The sequence below is a fragment of the Podarcis raffonei genome, chromosome 9 (assembly GCF_027172205.1).
Source record: "Podarcis raffonei isolate rPodRaf1 chromosome 9, rPodRaf1.pri, whole genome shotgun sequence".
In the NCBI taxonomy this organism is placed as follows: Eukaryota; Metazoa; Chordata; class Lepidosauria; order Squamata; family Lacertidae; genus Podarcis; species Podarcis raffonei.
Window position 1 is genome coordinate 22,034,612 of NC_070610.1, and position 20,686 is coordinate 22,055,297.

A 20,686-nucleotide genomic window follows, 5' to 3' on the forward strand; every position below is an offset into this window, starting at 1 on the left:
CATGAGTATGAATGAAACAAAGGTAACAGGAAAACAACATAACCCGTCTACGAGAGCAGTAAATTTATTTTATACATAGTATTACGGGTTAGTGTGGGAACAGGGATCCCCCCTAGATCCCTGGGTGACAGATTTCCCTCTCTAGATTCTTTGAGTGTTGCAATTTAATCGGGGCTGACAGGCTGAGCTTATTTTTCTCCCAGAGGGGCAGAGGGAGAATGATGCCCTTGCCATTAAGCCAGGCATGTCCAAAGTCCATTTCAGTGGCCTAATCTGGCCCGCTGGTTGGTTTAATCTGGCCCCTGTGGCAGTTTATTTCCTGGGGCAAAATCCTAAAAAACCACAACAACTTCAATCCTAAAAAAAGCTCATCAACTTTTTACAAAAAGCTCAAGAACTTCACTTCAATCCTAAAAAAAAAAAAAGATTAACAACTTTGGTTGGCCCTTTGGTTGGCCCTCACGGCCCTTCACTTCATCAAATCTGGCTCTCTTTGGAAAAAGTTTGGACACCACTGCATTAAGCCATCTACAAGACAAAAGACCCTACAGGTAATGGGGGTGGGGGTTTGCCAGGGCAAAGTGGACATGGTGTCACACAGGAATATTTTCACCTTTTAAAACTGGGCTTGGAATAGCAGGGAGGAGTTGCTTGACAAGGTGTTTGCTGGGAAGGAGAGGCAGGGAGCTGAAGGTCAGAACCATCTTGGTGGGCTGGCTGAAGGCAGGCTGGGACAGAGACATGGAGAAGTCTCGGCATCCAAGGCTGCACTGCTGCGGGGAATAAACCCCTCTGGAGATGCGAATGCTGTAAACTCTGCACTCCCTCCACCGAAAGCTTCCAGTGTAAATACGTGTAGAATAAACCGTATTTCTTAAAGACATGACAGCCTCTGCTGCATCTCGATTCCCAACAGAAACACGGCACTGGAACCCCCTGGAATCTTGATACTGCTCGGCAGAGATTGGGGGTGGCATGCAACCTTTGCAACAACACATTAAAAAAAACACAGCAGTCAGAATACCTCTTGCAGCCCAAGAGTTGCCTACAAACCTGACTGGTATCCTGAGAACCGCTGCAGGTCTAACTAGTGGCAGGTCTAACATTCGTGGCTTTACACAAAGTGAGGTTGTTGTCCCACCCCCACGCATTTCAAGTTGCATTTGCATGTTGCTGTACACACAAGAAAGCAGGTAGGGATGTCTTCAAGCAATGCACATTACCTGGTTTCCCTGTGCCTGCAACCGCCCCCACCCTTGCCCAACTCCTGCTCATGGAGCTGTTGCCTGTTCATGTGAAATGGCCGTCTTGAATGTGCAAGCCTCAGCTTAACTGCAAAGTGTCTTTTCAAATTGGATAGAAGCTCATTTGAGGGAAGAGACACCACGCCGTATTTCTCAAGGAACTACATGATAGCTATGGGTCGTGGTTAACTTCAAACACCAGTGGCGGGAGCGCAATGGAGCCAGAGTAAATGGCAATGCATGCACAGCCTCTTACTGGATTTAGTGTTGCAGTCTCCCGGTGTCCTTCAATGATGCTAAGTTTTCCTCCTGTTAGGAAGCAGGCAAGCACACTGGTCTCTTGTTCTTGTGAAAAGCCCTCATTCCGCTGCATTCTGAACTAACCCTACAGCACGGTTGCTCTCCAGATCTTATTACGACTCACAACTCCCATCATCCTTGACCGCTAAGCATGCTGACTGGGGCTGTGGTTCAGCTGCATCTACAGGGCCTGATTAATCACCACTGCCCTAGAGGAAAGTGCCAACAGGACCAAGAAATGTTTTTTTCAATCACAAGGCACACTATTGTATTGGTAAATTATTTCAAGTGGGAAATTCATCCTGTAGATAGGTATATGGTCAAAGGGTGCTGAATAATCAATCTTGAATAGGAGCACAGAATCAAGCAGTCAGCAGAAAAAAATATTGATGATCAATCCAAATATTTCTTTCACCCAAAGCAAACAGCCGGCTTGAAAATTCTCTCTGACTCTCAAGCCACCACTACTTGTACATTCTCATTTGCATTCACAACACAGTCTACTTAGACCTGCAACCATTTATAAAATTTGGCTCCTACTGCACTTCTCTTGTATGTAAAACCTACTTCATGTCGAGTTTTAAAGGCGATTCACAGTCGTATTTACTAACAGTTTTTATTTCAAGCAGGTGGGAAATTGTTTTAACAAGCACCACCTCCTTCAAGTGTCTTGAAAATCTTAGTATGGCTTACTGAATAACAAAGATGTTTGGTCACCAGCTAAAGATCATTGCCTTAGCTTCTGGAGAGATTTCTTCTGGGCCAGAACAATATATTTGTGCAGACTGAACAAAGACTGCCAGCATAAAGCCAAGATCTAATGCAAACTGGCATGACATCAGTTTCCGGTTTTGTCTTTCCTTCTTAATAAACATGTGAATATCTGGTTCCTCAGCTTACTTACACAGTTTTTCACATCTGACAATATTTCAAGCAGAGAGCTATTCTACTTAGCAGGGTGTTTTGCAAACAATTTCACACCCTGTAGGCAACACAAGGGGGCATACTTAATCTATTGCTCATTTCCCCAAAAGCACTTGTCTGAGTCAGCTGAGGAGCTCAGTAGGTATTGCTTAAAATAAGAACTCGCCATGAAATGTTCCAGCACCTTTTACTCTAACACACTACAGGTTGTAGAAATAAGTTAATCTTCCCCCTGCAGATAACTCCTTACAATGTCTCAGTATGTTACTTTCCAAACATTTCTTTAAAGCAAAACAAAACCCAAAAACCCCAAACCTACTTTCCTAGCTTAAAATTATAGTTGAATTACAAGGCTACTACATTGTTTTTCAAATAATTAAATGTAGGAATTTTTCTCCTGGGAGAAAGAGCTTTCATTTCAAAAGCCCGCAGTGATATCAGTCAGGCAAAACTATTACAATTGTATATTTCTTACCCAAAGTAGGATTCTCTGCATTCCCCCCACTCTGACTGTTTGCTCCCCACTTGTCTATACTTCCAACTTCTGCACCCATGCACTGGGATGCCTGTTCTTTCTCATCGGTGGCAACGCAAGTCAAGCTGGCAGACATTTTCGGGCTCTTCACCATTGTCTGAAACACTGTAATATTAGTCAGATTGTGGCTCACTTCCTTCATCAGGGTCACCATGTCAACCTGAGTGTTCAGCCTCATTTCCATTTCCATCCAGGCTTTCTTGATATCCTCAAGCACACATTTTATTTCCAGCTGGCTGGACTTGATCTCTGCCACAAGGTCATCTTTAATTGTCTGCTGGATCTTCTGCAAATCTAAAGTTGTTCCAGTTTCTTTTCCAGATTCTGCCATGTTGTTAGATTCCTTTTGTTCAGCTTCTGTCACCTCATAGTTGACAAACTTAGGTTCTCCTGGGATGGCAGCTAAGCTCTCCATTACTGTAAAAGCACAAGCTGACTAGTCCCCACCTTCCAAAACTTTCAAAAAAGAGCTTCTTTGTTGAGAAGACAACAAAATAACTTCTTCAGACCCTCTCTTCTTTGTCATCAGTGTGGCTGGATAAAGACATCTGAAATGAATGGAGCACATCTTCCTAGTCCTTGAAGTTCAGCTTAACTGCAAGTCTTCGCAAGAATGTACCTGTGCAATGGATGCTCAACATGGTCACACCCAAACCAATCAGATCCTTTGCTACATTCATGTAGGAGGCCACTGAAAAGATACTCTCAGTCATTCTATCCACGTGTCAGTCAAAAGAATGCATGTGGGTGTTCTCTTATTTGCATGACTTGTCTGTCTTCTTTTGGCAGTATAGGATGCATCTAATAGGAATTTGCGCTTCGGAGTAAAGAAGAATCCATCACAGGTAAATAACCACAGGTGCTTTTTCTTCTGCTTTTCCAATTTGCCTTATTATCTGAACATGATGCTCAAGTTGATGACTCTGAGGCCACCAGAGCTGGCATTTCACTTATCTTTAACAATACATGTCCACTCAGAAGTAAGCTGCTCAGGTGAATGGCTACAGGATTGCCATCTAAGTCACCTTGCAACAACTGAAACCCATCAGAATGGTAAAGGAGCAACCCACCTAACCTGAAAAGGCCATCCTTTTAGGTGCATCTGCACCATTTAGATAGAATAATTAAACTTTAAAGTTGCTAGCACACAGAGCATTTAAAATTCCACATGAATTATAGATTTAGGCTCTGTGAACACCATCAGTTTATTATTAAATATTTTTCTCCCAAGTGTACAGCTACAAAAAAGGTATGATGAAGAAATGAGCCGCAGGATGTACATCAGTTAAAATTAAGCAGTGTTTCAATTCCACATGAGCATGCGTGCAAATGTAAAAACATGGGCATGTTTTTGCATGCATTTGTAGTCTTGTATGCATTTGTAGTCATTCACACAGCCAAATGCAGTTCCTTCAGCACACCAAACCACCTGTCCCTGATAGTTTAGGAATCTCAGTTCAAATGTGACCCATTAGGAGCATGCTTGGCAAATCATATGAAAATGGTCTTATGGTTTTGTATGTCACAACAAGAATGCCGGCAGTCAGGTGTATTACAACCTGGGGCAAACAGTACTGAAACCTAAGCATTTTATAGCTCTCCACCTCCATCTCTGCATGGCTGCTCAACCACCAACTACAGCCTCAGACAAAGCTTTAGGAGGAGACCTCACGAGGAGACTAGTTAATTAAACTAGGATAAAAAACAACAACTTGCGAAACATTTCTACAGTAGATAATGGATACAGAACAGACAGCTGGCGAGAGGGCTAGCAACAGCAATGGAAGATGCTTAGATCTCAAATCAAATCTTAATAACACTGTAAAAATTAAAGCCCTGTAAAAAGATTAACTAATTCAACTATGACTAATAAGTTTTAAATCCCATTTTACTTATGGAAGCTATTTTCCACGTGTGGCACAGTCATAGACACCCAACTCTCAGCTGATTCAGGAAGGCTGCATTTACATCAAACAGGATGTGACCAAAGTACTTGAACAACAATTTAAAGACGTGAGAATTCTGTTTCTAAAGTAATCGTTAATATTGTGAGCACAGACCTGCAGTATTACATAAAACATTGTTCAATATTTTAAAAGTGGGAATAATTAATTTAATCCCATATATTCAAAATATGTTTGAGAATTTGAAAAGAGAATACGCCGTAACAAAAACTTTCGAAAACAAGTACTGAACCTAAGGATCTCTTTGTGCTCTGGACTAAAAATTAAAACTAAAACTAAAACTTTGAGCTGATGAGAACAAATGTTTGCAATGTTGATCTCAAATTCCAAACAGGTTTCGCAGGAATTTGTTGGTGTAGCAGAGAACAAACAGGAAATTGTCTTTATTAGGAAATGATTACTCATTTAAATATAAGGTAGATCTGCTGGGGGCATGAGTAGCGAGACTGTTCCAGTACAATGAGAACTAGAAGACACTGGGAAGCAATCATATGCAACCAATATAATGCGTTTTAGGCACCGATTCCAAAATTGGTTGCACAAGTGCTTCAGATGAAGCATAAATCGCATGGGGACCACTAACTACCATTAAGCACAACATTACCCCAGGGTAATGTTCAGGTAGACATAATGGCATACAAAATTAGTGTCTGATAGAATTACAGCACTTATATGCTAACATCATTTGTATTTATAACCCACATTTTCAAATAAGCAACTATATGCTGACCCTTTCCCCCAAATTCTAATTTTGCAAGACAACCATGTCCCAGTGTTCAACACTACATTTGCTTTCAGAAATGCCAAAATGTACCGGGACAGAGATTTTTAAGTACCTCATACTGCTAGAACACCCATATTGTTTGCCTAAATGTTGTGTGTATTAAAGTGGTACCCGAATTGGATGCTCCTAGAACCACTTTTTAAATAGATTGTTGTAGAAGTGTTACATCTCAATAAATCAGCCTGTCATATGGCTTCCTCAAGTTATTAATCTTCATTCTTCTGGTACTTTTCTTCCATTTCCCCCCCATTCTCCAACTAAAGCCCATCTCCCTCTATTAATTGGTGCCCACTTTTCAATGTTCAACTATCATCTGACTTCTAACACTACCATGCCAAATTATTTATTAAAACCTCATTCTTCACCCTGGCATACCAAAATCCATCTTCTTCCTCAATTGTTCCTCCTTTCTCCTTTGTACACACAGTTTTAGATTGCAGGTATACTGTTTCCTACGTACAGCATCTTGTCTATTTGCTGTAGGCACTTTAGGGCATGAAAATGTACACATCTTCTGGTGACAAATCAGCTGATTAAGACCTAATGGGCACTGAGAATGAAAATTGCAATACTGTTTCGGGATAACTGTTTGGGATATCTAAGTTGCAGCACAGTAGCGATTCTTTGACAATATGAGTTGCATTGGTAGTGGCAGATCAAGTAATGTGACAGCCCCACATTCATCAATGTTCAGAAGCCATGTGGCTGAATGCAAGTTGCATTCTCCTCCATAATTCATATACGGAAAAGGTAGGTAAAGATTCTGCTATCCTCACTCCTCTACCATATTGCGTAAAGATTATAGCTTTGCAGGGAACTGAAGGCAACATTGTATGGGAAGCTGCGGAGGGTATCCTTCCTCTTTAGTTCTCACTACTGGCTGGGACTGATGAGTTGGGAGTCCAACGTGGTTAGAGGTTAGTCACTCCCGTTTTAGAGCCATAAATGCCTAGTTTACCAGGCTGGTTTCACCATGGCTCAAGCATTTCAAGCCATGAACACTAAGAAAATCAACTCTAGGCCCTAGAAGCATGACTAGTGTTGCCGCAGCAACAAACATACATTAAAGCTCATAAAGCATTATTTACCAGACAGCCCATGACCACAAGCTTCCCCCCAATGCCTACAGCACTTTGGAATCATTTTTAATTAAACGTAATAATTTTAAGAGTTTATTACAGACATGTGTGCACCCAAGTATGCCTTCCAAGTGGGAAGAGTTTTCCCAGATAGAAATAAGACAAGCACAGGTTCTAATCTAGTTAACTTCACCACCACTTTAATTAGTATGGGGCTGCAGAAGCAGGTGTAGCTAGGAATTAAACAAATGGAGAAACCGGTCTTGCAGTGAGTTCACCCCATGACATTGTTTTTATTCCGTTGATCCTATTAATCTTAGATATACATGCCCCCTGATGAATAGCCATCTGTGTCTTCAAATATACTGTCTGTTAAAACTGCAATATTTAGCCAAAACAGACTGAATTTATTAAAAATATGCTTGACTAAAAAGTTATTCCTGATTAATTGAGCAGCAGCTTATTATCTTTAACATAAATACTGTGGTACCTCGGGTTACAGACGCTCCAGGTTACAGAATCCGCTAACCCAGAAATAGTACCTTGGGTTAAGAACTTTGCTTCAGGATGAGAACAAAAATTGCACAGCGGCGGCAGTGGGAGGCCCCATTAGCTAAAGTAGTACCTCAGGCTAAGAAGAGTTTCAGGTTAAGAACAGACTTCCAGAACGAATTAAGTTCTTAACCCGAGGTACCACTGTACTCTTAAAAAAGCCTGTCTATGGCAGGTATCATATGACATTCCGTCCTTAGAAGATACTTTCTGTGACACAAAACCCTGCAAAAAGAATACTTCTGATTTTTGCTTAAATGAAAAAAAATCAGTTTATTAAATCTGACTAACAGATTATCAGTTGGACAGCAATCTCTCTCTGCAGCTTTCTGCAGACTGTTTTTGAAACTACAGCATAAGAACCAGAAGGTTGGAGTCTTATTTTGAAGCTTAACATGCAGTGAATTGCCTACACTTTATGACATACATATTTTGGTTTGGATACAGAATAAATTAGTTGCAACTGGTATTGATGTTAGTCTCACTGATTTCAAGTGGAGTTAACTTTTTGCATAGATACTGATGGGACCTAAGTGCAACTTAAAGGGCTGAATCCACACTAAATGTATTTTACTCCAAAGAGGAGCTGAGGAAACAAACCTCTTGCTCAGATTGATAGACTGATATTTCAGAATCTCATTCTCCCTCAAATGCCTAAATTTGCTGTGAAATACTACAGAACCCCATATAAACAGAATACTTCACCTCTTCAACTACATAATTTTATAATCTTTTTGTATTTTTCATCTTTTGTTGGAAGCCGCCCAGAGTGGCTGGGGAAACCCAGCCAGATGGGCGAGGTTTTGTTTTGTTTTATTATTTGTTTGTTTGTTTGTTTAAAAGCTCATATGTTTTCCCAATACATGCATACATTTGATTAAATATGTATTAATGGAACACCTGGGCCATGAATCTGGGAAGAACTATATCCCAGGGATTGTGTTTATACCTTTTACCTGTAGTCTATTACCTGGCTGCAGGTGGTGAAACCTTAACACCAGCCCCTGACATAAAAAGCCGCTGCTCAAGATATTGCCTCCTTCATATACATTAATGTTTAAACTTTTAGCCTTTTAATTCTATGCAACCAGTGATGAATACTAGGAAAGATGATCAAAATACTATCTCTTAGCTGTGTAGATTTTCGGGACTGTCAAACTTTTTTTCAAAACAAAATTAAACATGCTACAGAAAATGCCATTGGAGCAGCACAGAGGGTAGATGTAAAGTTAAAAACACAATGTCTTTCTGTGGCATGGAAATGCTATAAAAATATTGATGCTTCTTCTTTTTACTGCCTAAAGTAAACATGGAACAGCATTACGAGTGCTGTGGCAGCACAGTGCTTGAGACAGACAGCATTTAAGTAGTAAGAAATAGTAAAAAAAAAAGGATGTATGGATTTAGCTGTTCATCTCTGAGGTCCAAGATTAAGCCAAGTATGCTCAAATCATACAAATAAACCTTGCAGAGGGGAGGGCAGAGTGGATTTAGAGGCTATTTAAAGTTGAAGCTGTGCAAAAATAGACATCAAAAGCATCTAGTCTACTAAGCCTCACTAAAAGTGCTTGCTTTGCAGAATTAAAGCCCTGGAAGGATTAAAATCCTCACTGCCCCTGGGTAGCAATACACTGTTCATGCAATAGACAAAGGATACCAACAGAAACCTGCAGTGGGCAGCCAGTATTAGGTCACGCCATCCGCTATGAATCAAATCCTTTGCTTCCGCTGTGAAGCTCCCTCCAAACCCTGGTGCTGCTTTCCAGATGTATTGGGCTACAACTCCCATGTCCTCACGGAATTGTAAGACCCCTTAAATGCCATAGGCTTTTGGTATAGATCAGTTTTCCTCCAACCTGTTGTGTTACAAATGTTATAGATCGCAACCCACCAGATTATGAGAGCCCAGGGATGATGAGAGCCATAGTCCAAAATGCCTGGAGCACAAAATGTTGGTGAAGGCCAATACAGATTAGAGGTGCAGAAAAGAAAGAAGCTAAATGCTTAATTAAAGGATGACTCATTTCACAAGCTTGCTCTCTTCACTTCAGTCACATTGGTCCGTTCTTCCAAGACAGAAATACATTTACAAATGGTTTTTGGATGCCTGTGCATGTAACTCTTCTAAACTAGGAACAGCATTCAAATCATAAAACTAAAATATCTCAGGTGGCATGCCAAAAGCAAGGCTTCAAGCCTAAAAAGGCAATTGAACTTAATTTAGGCTGCAATCTTATACCCACTTACCTGGGTGTTAAGTGCCATTGAACTCAACCGAGTAGACATCTACAGAACTGCACTGTTAGTGGGTTAGGGAAGCAACGAAACTCAGTGGCAAGAGAGAAGACAGGATATCAAGTGTTGTGTTACAGAACGACTTGCTTCTACGATAGCAGGTTCAAAATAGATCTCTCACTCTCTCCCACACACAAACCCAGGGTGTCCTAGTCACACTTCTGCATGGTCAAGAACTAGATGAGAAGAAAGGGCCAAGAGAGAAGGCAAATTGGAACAAAGTCCAATAGAGGGAGTGGCTGCCCAAAAGCACTGAGCTCAGTACTTTGCTTTCATCCATAGGGTGATGCTCACATTCCCAACCTGATGTGCACAGAATAGGCAGCCATATTGAAAAATCTACCTGCAGCACTGAAGCAACTCTGGCTTCTGCCAGGAAGGATACAAGGAGACACTTGTCCTGAATCGGCCTTGAATCACCCTTTACCCATCGGTAGGAATGCCCAACAGCTGCTGAGGGCACTACCACAACAGAGAAAGAAAGCAAGGGATTGCTTAGGACTAGAAAGCCCCTACCCCGCAGCCGGACTTGTAACTGTCCACAATAGAAATAAATAGAGCAGTTTTACTTCTTTGGCAGAAAGGAAACCAAATAACCTCCACTCTCTCAGATACCTTTAGAATTAGGCAAAAGCCTGCCCAGCCATTCAACACTGGTGACCCTATGGTTAAAGACAGTGGGAACATAGCCTTTACCTGAGAATAATTTTATCATTCAAGTGAGTATGTAAGACAATACAAAAAAAGCCCTACCATACTATGTGCTTCAAGTGTGTCCATAGTGGGGTTAACATGAATTTTTACAGTGGATTTTCTTCCCGTATTGGATTATCCACCCATCAGGAAAACCCAAATTTAGTGGGGGGGGGAGTGTGGGCCACCACATGGCTAACATGTGGGGGTCACAAAAGAAAAAGAAAAAAGACACACAAGTAGCTTGCTTTGCAGCTTCAACTCCATGGTGAATGAATCTTAAGAAGCTTCCATAACAGATCGAAAGCTGACATTTTCCCATTAGTGTGAAATTTGGGGCACTGTCTCCCACCCTCCCTCCCAGGAGCCAGGAATCAATTAGTGAGGAAGCCCAGCAACCAGATGACAGAAAGCAAGGTTCTAAAAGTGTCCTCTTCACGCACGTAAGCCAGATCTTGTATATGTGTGTAAATAAACCATATACCCTAGAGACACCACAGTCTCTGCTGTGCCTCATTCCCAAAAGGAAACACAGACCTGGGTAAGCATGCCTAGAACCCCTGGAATCTCACACCACTCAGAGATCAGGGTGGTGCACAACAGTATTCTTTTCATGAGTGGACAGAGACAAATTCTAGACTAAACATCTGTATAGAAACAATCTAGAACAGAGTTTTCCAAATTATGTGTCGCAGCATGTTAGTGCATTGGTTTTCAACCAGTGCCATACAACAACAACAACAACAACAACAACAACAACTTATTTTTTATACCCCACTCAACTGGCTGGATTTTCCCAGCCACTCTGGGCGGCTACCAACAGAATATTAAAAACACGATAAAACATCAAACATTGAAAACTTCCCTAAACAGGACTGCCTTCAGGTGCCTTCTAAAAGCCAGATAGTTGTTTATTTCCCTGGGGTGCCTTGAAAGCTGGTCAGGGGTGCTGCAGGCAACACTGGCCCCTGTCTCTCTTTTCTTCCCTCCCTCCTCTGATGCCCTTTTGCATCTCTGCCTCCCAAAGGTTTGCGCAGCTGTTTGTTGCAGCATCCCTGGCTACAAGCTCCACAGGCAAATGGTGCCTCTGGGAGAAACCTCTCTTTGGGGCAACGGCGGTAGCTCAGAGACCAGGGTAGCAGCAGCAGCTGCCTAGCGGACTCCCAAGGAGAGCGGAGAGGAAACTGAGGGAACCCTCCACAAGGGAGGGTGTTCAAAAAAGGGTAAGAGGCTGCCAGCTCTGCAGGCAAGGGCTTCTGAGCCCCACAGGGGTGCCGCAGAAAGAATGTACTTAGTTAAGGGAGCCGTGGCCTCAGAAAGATTGAACACCTCTGTTAGTCTATTAGTGTGTGCAGTGTATAGGTGTGTCATGCAAATGCTCCCGGCACTAGTAAAAACTCCCAGAGCTAGTAAAAACTGAATTACTGTGTTGCTAAATGATGCATGTCTAAAAAGTGTGTCATCAACATTAAAGTTTGGAAAGCTCTGATCTAAAACCTGGACATATAGTAAAACTATTGTGCTCTTGGTTTCATAATGTTCCCCAAACAACTGGGTAGAGGGAGTGCCCCTAAAAACAAAATGTGCCTTTGGGTCCAAACTATCCCGCATTGAGAATCGCATAAAGACAGCTTTGATCAAGGTCCACGAATGATATCTGTCACAGTGAATGGTAGGGACTGAAACAGACTAAACCACCCTGAGCCAGACACCTGGAACTCAGGAACCTCTAAATGAGTAGAGTCCACCCAGAGGATCCCAAACTATGCAAACTATCTCAAACTTGGTCATCCATTTGAGACCAAGTGCCAAGCAAAAAATGACACAGCAAGCTACATCACTAAGCAGGGCTTTTCACCAAATACACTGCTAATACTACATCGGCATCAACACTCAGGCATCAGGAAAATTAGGATCTGGTCTGCCAGCCAGAAAAGGTACAGAAGCTATATTTTGTCCTCTCCTCCACACACAAAATGGCCTCTTCAAGACTGCTGTTCTTGAGTTTTTAGTGTGCATATTACTACATAGTTAGTACTTGCAAATAAGCTCTCCTCAGAAACAAATCTCTCTTCTCCTACCTTTGCACAGATTAGAGACTAACTCCTAATTTGAGAGTAAGAGTCCCACTGACGTTATATTCTTGTGATGCCAGCTCCGACCAATTTGACAGATACTGCATTACTTGTAGAATTTTTCGAAGGAGCACAGCTTCTGACATGGTGTCACTTTATACCAGTCACAGCATCTCAGTTTAATGGCTGCAACCAATATTTGCCTACGTTTGCTAGAAGTGGTTGCTGCATAATGCATGTGCCATAACTACTCATACTCCTATGCCTAACTGGTCTAGAGCTTTTTGTTGACTGCGCCACTTCAAAGTTAAACAAAGCTCTTCATGGTGCACGCAAGCTGCCGTACACTTGTTTTCTTGGGTGAGATTTCATGATACTCAAGTACAAAATATAAACATTACTTCAAGTTGGCGAGGGCACAAATATATTTTTTTAAATGGTCATCACTACATGTTAAGTAAGCATCCAATCACTTTCCAGTCACTGCTTCCGTATGCTTTGAGACAGAAGCTATTTAGACATGCACAATCAGCTTATTGATTATTGCAAGTCTTCACATAGGGAAACCATATATCAAGAAAAAAAATAGCCCATATGGTTCAAAACAAACATTAGAATCTGTTCGCCTAACTTTCGTGGCAACTAACGATGCCTATCTATAATAATAATAGTAATAGTAATAATAATAATAATCAGAGACACAATTCACATTTAACCAATACATTACATGTCTTAGAGAAGTTTTAAAAAATCAAGAACCTCAACAACATTCTAGGCTGCCTTAAGAGGGGTTTCTTTCCTTTTTAAAGGAACTCATTTGGGAGAATATGTTATGTAACCCTAAAAATAGGACACAGCTTTCACAGCAGTATACTCATACAATATGCTTCAATATACAAAAAATAAATAAATCAGCATATTGCTTACTCAGGAAGAGGAAGACAGGGGAAATTAAAGGAACAAGGCTAAGGCAGAACCTGAGTAATTTATACTTGCAAACTTGGGCCATATTATTTGCATAATGAGCTTTTTTCAGCATCTTCTGCCCTACATGATGGACCTTTCTTTTTCTTTTCTTTCCTGACAGAGGACTGATAAACAGGTCTTGTCCCATTTTAGTGGAGAAGCACAACATTAGCTGCGGTGGCAAGCATAGCCAATAGTTTTATGAGGCTCCTGCAAAAGGAAGAAAGCCGTCTGTGTGTGTTTTCTACTGCACCGCCTAGCTCCCAAAAGACACACAGTGGTCCATATATCACAGCTGCAAGGCTGTACCAAATACCCTCCATCAAGAAGGTGACACTGAAACTCCTCAATTACATCTGTGTTGACACACAAAGCAGAACTGGGCTGATCCTGGGAGAAGCACAGTGCCTTGTTTATGCATCTTGGAGGCACCAAAAATCCACTGTTACCAAGTGACCGTGTGCCTTAGGAGGTGTGCAATGTTTTGTTATTAATCAGCTAAGAGATTTAAAAGGCACCCCGAAATAATTGGGCATCTAATTCTTGGAAATTGTGGGTTTTTAATACATGTACTTACAAAAAAACCACAGGTAGCAGAGGCTTTCCACTCCTCCATCATGCAAAAGGGAGTGCCTCTTCCAAGATGTGTGTCTGTAATGCGGCATCATCATCTAATAATAATGAAATAATGGTTTTCTCTTTCTTGTTTATAGGAAATTTTAAATCAACTAAAACTCAAGCAATCAACTATGACAGACATAGGCAAACTCGCCCCCCCCCGATGTTTTCGGACTACAATTCCCACTATGCCTGACCACTGGTCCTGTTAGCTAGGGATCATGGGAGTTGTAATCCCAAAACATCTGGAGGGCCAAGTTTGCCTATGCCTAAACTATGATTTCTTCCACTGGGTGATGCTACCTATTTGTTAAAGGGCTAGGAGTATCAGATACGACACACACAAAAAGGAGTTCCTCTTAAAGCATTTCCATGAACATTTATGCTACCATGCTGAGATCAATCAAGCTGGGGGCAGGGAGAGAGCTTTACTTGATGCAAAAAATTTTATAACAGACTTAATGTTGAGCTCTGCAGCTCGGATTATACAGTACAGGTCAACAATTCTGGACCCATATCTCATGAGCTCTCTTTCACATGTTCTTGGTGCAAAGAACATCAGTTGGTTAGTAGCAATGTTAAGTAGCATATCTACCTATATTCCGATAAAAATATTTGTTGTTTCCCTTCAGCTGTGCCACACATGTTAATGCTTGGATAGCTCACTTGCCTATGAAACATCTGAACTGTAACAATTACCTTGAATTATGAGATCATTCTGACTGCTGTGCTAAGCACACACACACGCACACACACACACACAAAGAGGAGGGGGGAAAGGAGGGAGGGGAGAGCAGGCATGTGCATAGCCATCCTGAATTGCATGTCAAAAATACCCAAGGGACTGAGATGTTAGGAAAGATTATTAGTTGCCAGGCTGAGAAGGAAATGCCCTGGGGAGGAGAAGGGAGGGGGAGACACAAAAACACACTATAAACAGAGCGCATTAAAACTGCTTGGTGACAGAGACATGATTAAACTCCAAAAAGGACTTTCAGTTACATATTTGCTGGATGCACTATTTGAAACATTATGCTTTCCAAAAATACTATGTATAAAAAGAAAGCTTCTACATTTTTCTGTTTGATATGCAACGTAGTACAAAAAAAACATCGATGCAGATGTAATTAGGTCACATTTAGAATACATTATGCTTATCCGTTTCTTTCCAGGAACAGTATTTACTATATTTTTACTGCCTATCTATGTGCACTAGAACTATGATTATTTTTTGTCCAAATTCAGCAATAATCTCTCAGAATTCCACTTAGAACACATTCTGCTTATTATGCTGAATACATTTCAGAACTGTATAGAAGACAGCTTTATTTAAAATACACAGCTTTATTTAAAATAATATATGAACATCTGAATCTATACGCCATATAATTAAACAGAAATTAAGAACCTGATCCTAAAATCACATTCTTTACTTTATAAATAGATTACACATCTGTCAGACCTCTGTTCTCTCTCCCCCTCCCCCCCTCTCTCACATGCACGCACGCACACACTAAGAAAATGATGATTAATTTGTCTGACATGCTGCAGTTTAAGGTTTAATGCTGCAAGAAGGAAACAGCACTCTGAACAAATCCTAACTGCTACAGCAGCAGAAGTAAACAAGACAAGATGTCCCCCATGCACAGAGAAAAATTACCAACCTGCATGAAAAATAACTGTGTTTTTTCCAAATCCAGCAGGAAGTCGAAGATTTTGTAGCAACCCTTTCGCAGTTAGACGAACATGCATGTTGGATAAGGAGAATTTCGGGGACCATAACATGTCTTCAGAGCAATTGGAAGAAAACCAAGCAGGAAAATGCCTCCATGTACTGTCACATACTATATTTGTAACTCAGCATTGAGGCCATGCAGTAGCTGGCCAGAGGAAAAAGAAAAACAAGCTCACAGTACATCAAAAAAAAAACAACCTCCCCTTGGTTCTTCACTGAGATTCCACAAACGGATGAAAAGCCAGGAGAATCCAAGAAGGCAGACACTATATCCACAATGTAAACGCTGCTGGCAGCGTCTTTCCCCACCAGATGCTGTAAAACAAAGCTCACCCTTAGAATAAAACTGCTCTGTGATTCAGAAGACAAGCAGCCTCTGAATTACATCACACTGTTCATGTTTAATCTACGAAGGGACCCAGGAGGGATGGGGAGGAGGAGGAGGAAGAGGAAGTGGGTGGTCTCCCAAGCTGAATATATCACCCAGTAATGTCACACATCTCATTCTCTTGCAAGACCGCTAGAGGAGAAGATTTAACGTTCCACAAGATGGATTAAGATTATTCCTCATATAACCAAAGGGCCTTTTATCCGTTTTCATAGTTCTGAAATATGCTTACTCCCAGCTATCATAGCCACTTACACATTTTAGCACTTTCTAACCAGACGCATAAAAAACAAGAACAACCCTTCACCGGGATTCCGCTGATATTACGTATTGCTGTTGTTTATGCGCCCGTGAATTCTTGATGAAATTCTTCACTTAAATGGGATTGAGAGAGAAATGTCCAGAGAGGGAAGTCAGGCTGGTTGTGCAGTTTCATGGCACTAAAAATGCCTCAGTTTAGTGACGGGCAACATGCTAAGCCAATACAGTGGTACCTCGGGTTACATATGCTTCAGGTTACAGACTCCGCTAACCCAGAAATATTACCTCAGGTTAAGAACTTTGCTTCAGGATAAGAACAGAAATTGTGTTCCGGCGGCACGGCGGCAGCAGGAGGCCCATTAGCTAAAGTGGTGCTTCAGGCTAAGAACAGTTTCAAGTTAAGGACAGACCTCTGGAACGAATTAAGTACTTAACCTGAGGTACCACTGTACTTAGGAAAACCACATGAATCTGTGTGCTCCAGAAGAGGGCTTGCAGCCCTTTCTCTCTCCACCTCGCAGTACATTTTGGTGCTGAGCTAAGCCAAGGTTTGGCTTAGTGTGCCATCCAGACCCAGTGATTAAGGTCTCCGCTCAGTATTCACTAGCTCTAACCAAGAACAAACGTTTGCTTAGCAGTTCTGTGCAGTTCTGCAGCAAAAAGGGTCAGGGAGGAGCCAAGTGCATGCCAGTTTCATCTCCAGGAGCCTACGTAGTCCCGTATCTTCGCATAGCATGACATGCAAACCAGGCCATAATGATTAAGGCTGTGTACACACCATACATTTAAATCACATTCCACGCACACACACCCCCAAGAAGAATAATGGGAACTGTAGTTTGTTAAGGGTGCTGATAAAACTGTAGTGCTGAGGGCTAAACTACAATTCCCAGGACTGGAGGGGGGTGGAGCAGATGTGCTTTAAACATGTTGTGTGTACACAGCCTAAGATAAGAGGCTGCATGCTTTAGACGGCATCCAAAGGAAACCTGCCAATTCAGGAAGAGATAACAGATGGGTTTTAAAAGAAGAAGAAAAATCTGCTACTGAGCCAATATGTCACATCATGCAGGGACTCTCAAGTCAACAGTTATCTATCTATATGTAGGTGTGACTCTAAACCTAAAACATCAGATTTACAGAAGGCTGTGCTTCGCTTTCCTTCAGTTACCCAACACACAAAGGCAACCTTGGGTATTGTCTAGGAATTTCTGTTAGGGCAATAAAAAACAACAGCAGAGGCCCCAACTGATTGACTTGGTTTAAATTGTTTTTATACAGCTTTTAATCTGTGGGTGTGTTTTTTCCATTTTGGAGTTTTGCTGGTTTTTTAATAAAGGGGCGTAATATGTACCTGGGAAAAGAGGAGCTGGGGAGACCAGGGGGCCCCAATCGCAGTGATCCAGGGTAGGGGGAGGTATGGCGTAGGAGATGGGAAAGGCCAGGGAAAGGGCACACAGCACAGGCAGTTAGTGACTGTGCCAGCCCTTCCTCTGACCTGGGGAACTGCAGTTGTCCTCAGGTCTGCGGCTGCTGTTGCTAAATGCCAGGTCGGCTCTGAGCAAGACCACCCTCACCCATGATCCGATTATGGATGAGGAGGTCTGTATCACTGAGACCTGGGTGGGTGAACAGGGTGGAGTTGGTCTCACCCAGCTATGGCCACCTGGGTACTTGGTGCAGCATCAGAGAAGACCTGAGATTTGGGGAGGGGGAGTTGCTGTGGTCTACAGAATTTCTCTTTCTCTCTCCAGGCTCTCTGTTCAGTTATGTGGGGGGAATAGAGTGTGCCTTCCTGGCACTGAGCCGTCAGGACATATATGGGATTCTGTGCTTTGCCACCAGCCTTGCTGCCTAGCTATCTCCCTGCCTGAGCTGACAGAGCTGGTCTTGGAGTTGGTGTTGAGGACTCCCAGACTGTTGGGACAGCCATGCCAAGGCAACTGTCTCTGGGGTAGCTCAGGACTTCATGGCTGCCTTGACCACCATGTGGCTGTCCCAACATGTTACCGGCCCAATGCATGTGGCAGCCTCATCCTGGACCTTCTTTTCTTGACAAGGGGGGGGGGATATTGACATCAGCCCCTTGACATGGTCAGATCACTTCCTGCTGGTGTTTAGGCTTTCAGCACCTTTTCCCCTCTGCAGAGGCAGGGGACCTATGAGCATGCTCTATCCTTTGAGGCTAATGGAGCCAGTGGGTTTACAGAAGGCTCTGGGGAGTTCTCCAGCTGATATCTCTGATGCTCTTGTCAAAGCCCTGGCCAACTTCTGGAACGTCCGAATGGCTCAAGCTATTGACATGATCGCTCCTGAATGCCCTCTTCTGCTTTGTGGAGCACTCTTGGCATATTAAACTGATCCTGACCCAACTGCACTGGCTGCCAATTAGTTTCTGGGCCCAATTAAAAGTGCTGGTTTGTCCTATGAAGCCTTAATGGGTCAAGACCACAATATATCAAGGACCGACCTAGACTCTGCATTCATCATCTGAGGCCCTTCTTTGTGTGCCTCAACCCTGGTGAGGGCCAGAGGGTGATAACACAAGAACTAACCTTTTCTGCAGGGGCTCCCCCTTTTGTGGAATGCTCTCCCCAGGGAGGCTAGCCTGGCACCTTCACTACAAAATGTTTCTCTATAATCAGGCCTTTGGCTGATTAACATTCTACGTCCTTTAAAATGTGTTTCTGGGAGGGTGGGTATGGGTTTGGTTTCATTTTTATTATGTATTTTGTGTTTTCATTTTGTATTTCTATGCTGTGAACTGCTCCGAGACCTTCAGATGCAGTATACAAATTTAAGCAACAAACACACAAATGGTTGGTGTGAAACTTCCTGACCTCAAGAACAACAACAAAGCAATGTAAAATTTGTTCTCCCGGTCTGTATCCAGCTTCAAGCAAAAGACAGATCTTTCTTTACACAGAGGTATTTGCAGGCCCAGGCACAGTAAACCTGCAAATGCCTGAGCAAAACCAGGGGCAGAGTAATAAAGACACAACAAGCCAGTTCTTTGGATTAAATAGGTCACAACTTTATTCTTTACTGATGTAATATGGTCTTGGTGTAGACATTGGGTGCGTATCCTGTATCAACCAGCCCAATCTGCTGGCTCATCATTCTAACAGGACCGATCCTGGGTTAAGGACCACTCCATGATGCACATCAAATGGAGACGTCCCTCCAGGATACCATTTTGTAGGGGGTCTGAGACCCACCCACCCCTGTCTGGGTATTTTAATAGTGGCACTCCCAGCCAGACGACTTTACTGGGGTATCCCAATTCTTTGGCACAGGAAAGTAGGCACTTTTGATAGGCCCAATAAAATGTAATTGGCATACTGTGGTTTTCTGGCATTTCTCTACCTTTGCCTTGAAGAAACAATTTGTTCAAACCCACTGGAAAAGCAACAAGGTACATAGTTCTCCTTTCAAATAACAATAAGAACTTCCTATCATTCTATAGGAAGCCAACCAAGCCAAGGAAGGAATTCAAACAAAACAAGACAGAATACAATCCAATTTATTGCTAACTTCCTTACATTACAAGGCCCAGACCTCACAGTCAATATATACTAGGTACAAGAATGCTCCTATCCTCATTTTCCAAAGAGATCTCCCTTTTTCATCCATCAACCCACAGATGCCAACTGCCTAACTGAATCTTCCACCTTCACGCCAATGGCTCAACTGCTCTCAGAATCTCACCGTCCAATCCAATCTCAGAAAAAAAATAATCCAATCACATCTGAGTACATGACCGGAAAGACACAGAATTTAAAGACACAGCAACTCTTTTCATGTGAAATTTACCTAAAAACGTTCCCATCATTTACAGGAGCCTTTGATTTAATAGAATCATAGAATTGTAGATTTGGAAGGGACCCCAAGGATCATCTAGTCAACCTCCTGCAATGCAGGAATTCCTAGATGTAAACATAATGCTTAAATACTGTGTGGAGTCCTATACAATTATCATTGCAACACTGCTCCATGAGGCATTTACTAGGTGTTAGGAATGTGGTTAACATCTGCAGAGGTACTGTTGTGCAAATATTTGTCTCATGCTGCATATACAGAATAACTCTTAGTCTGCTCACGTCCCTTAATATTTTGGGTCTACCAATTAATCCTGATTCAATAAAGAGACAATCAGTTTGAGTAAATCATGATTAACATTGAACTACCGAGTCAACAGGAAGAAGCCTTCAAGAGCAATTGACAACGCTAGGAACCTTTTTAGACCTATGCATTGAGGAATCCAGTATCACTA

General features: G+C 42.1%; 1 protein-coding gene across 5 annotated transcripts in view; it reads right to left on the minus strand.

Moving 5' to 3' along the window:
- The window catches only part of MTUS1 (microtubule associated scaffold protein 1), a 103,266-nt gene that overhangs the window by 28,540 nt on the left and 54,040 nt on the right, over nucleotides 1-20,686 (minus strand). The window contains exon 1 of one of the 5 annotated variants that reach the window (XM_053404468.1): nucleotides 15,694-16,179. The exons of 3 other annotated variants lie outside the window; for them this stretch is intronic. In XM_053404468.1, coding sequence (XP_053260443.1) covers nucleotides 15,694-15,814 — 121 coding nt within the window. In that variant the 5' untranslated portion in view covers nucleotides 15,815-16,179. Of the gene's footprint in view, nucleotides 1-13,988; nucleotides 14,092-15,693; nucleotides 16,180-20,686 lie in introns of those variants that run through there. One more of the 5 variants, XM_053404469.1, reaches the window with a different exon arrangement.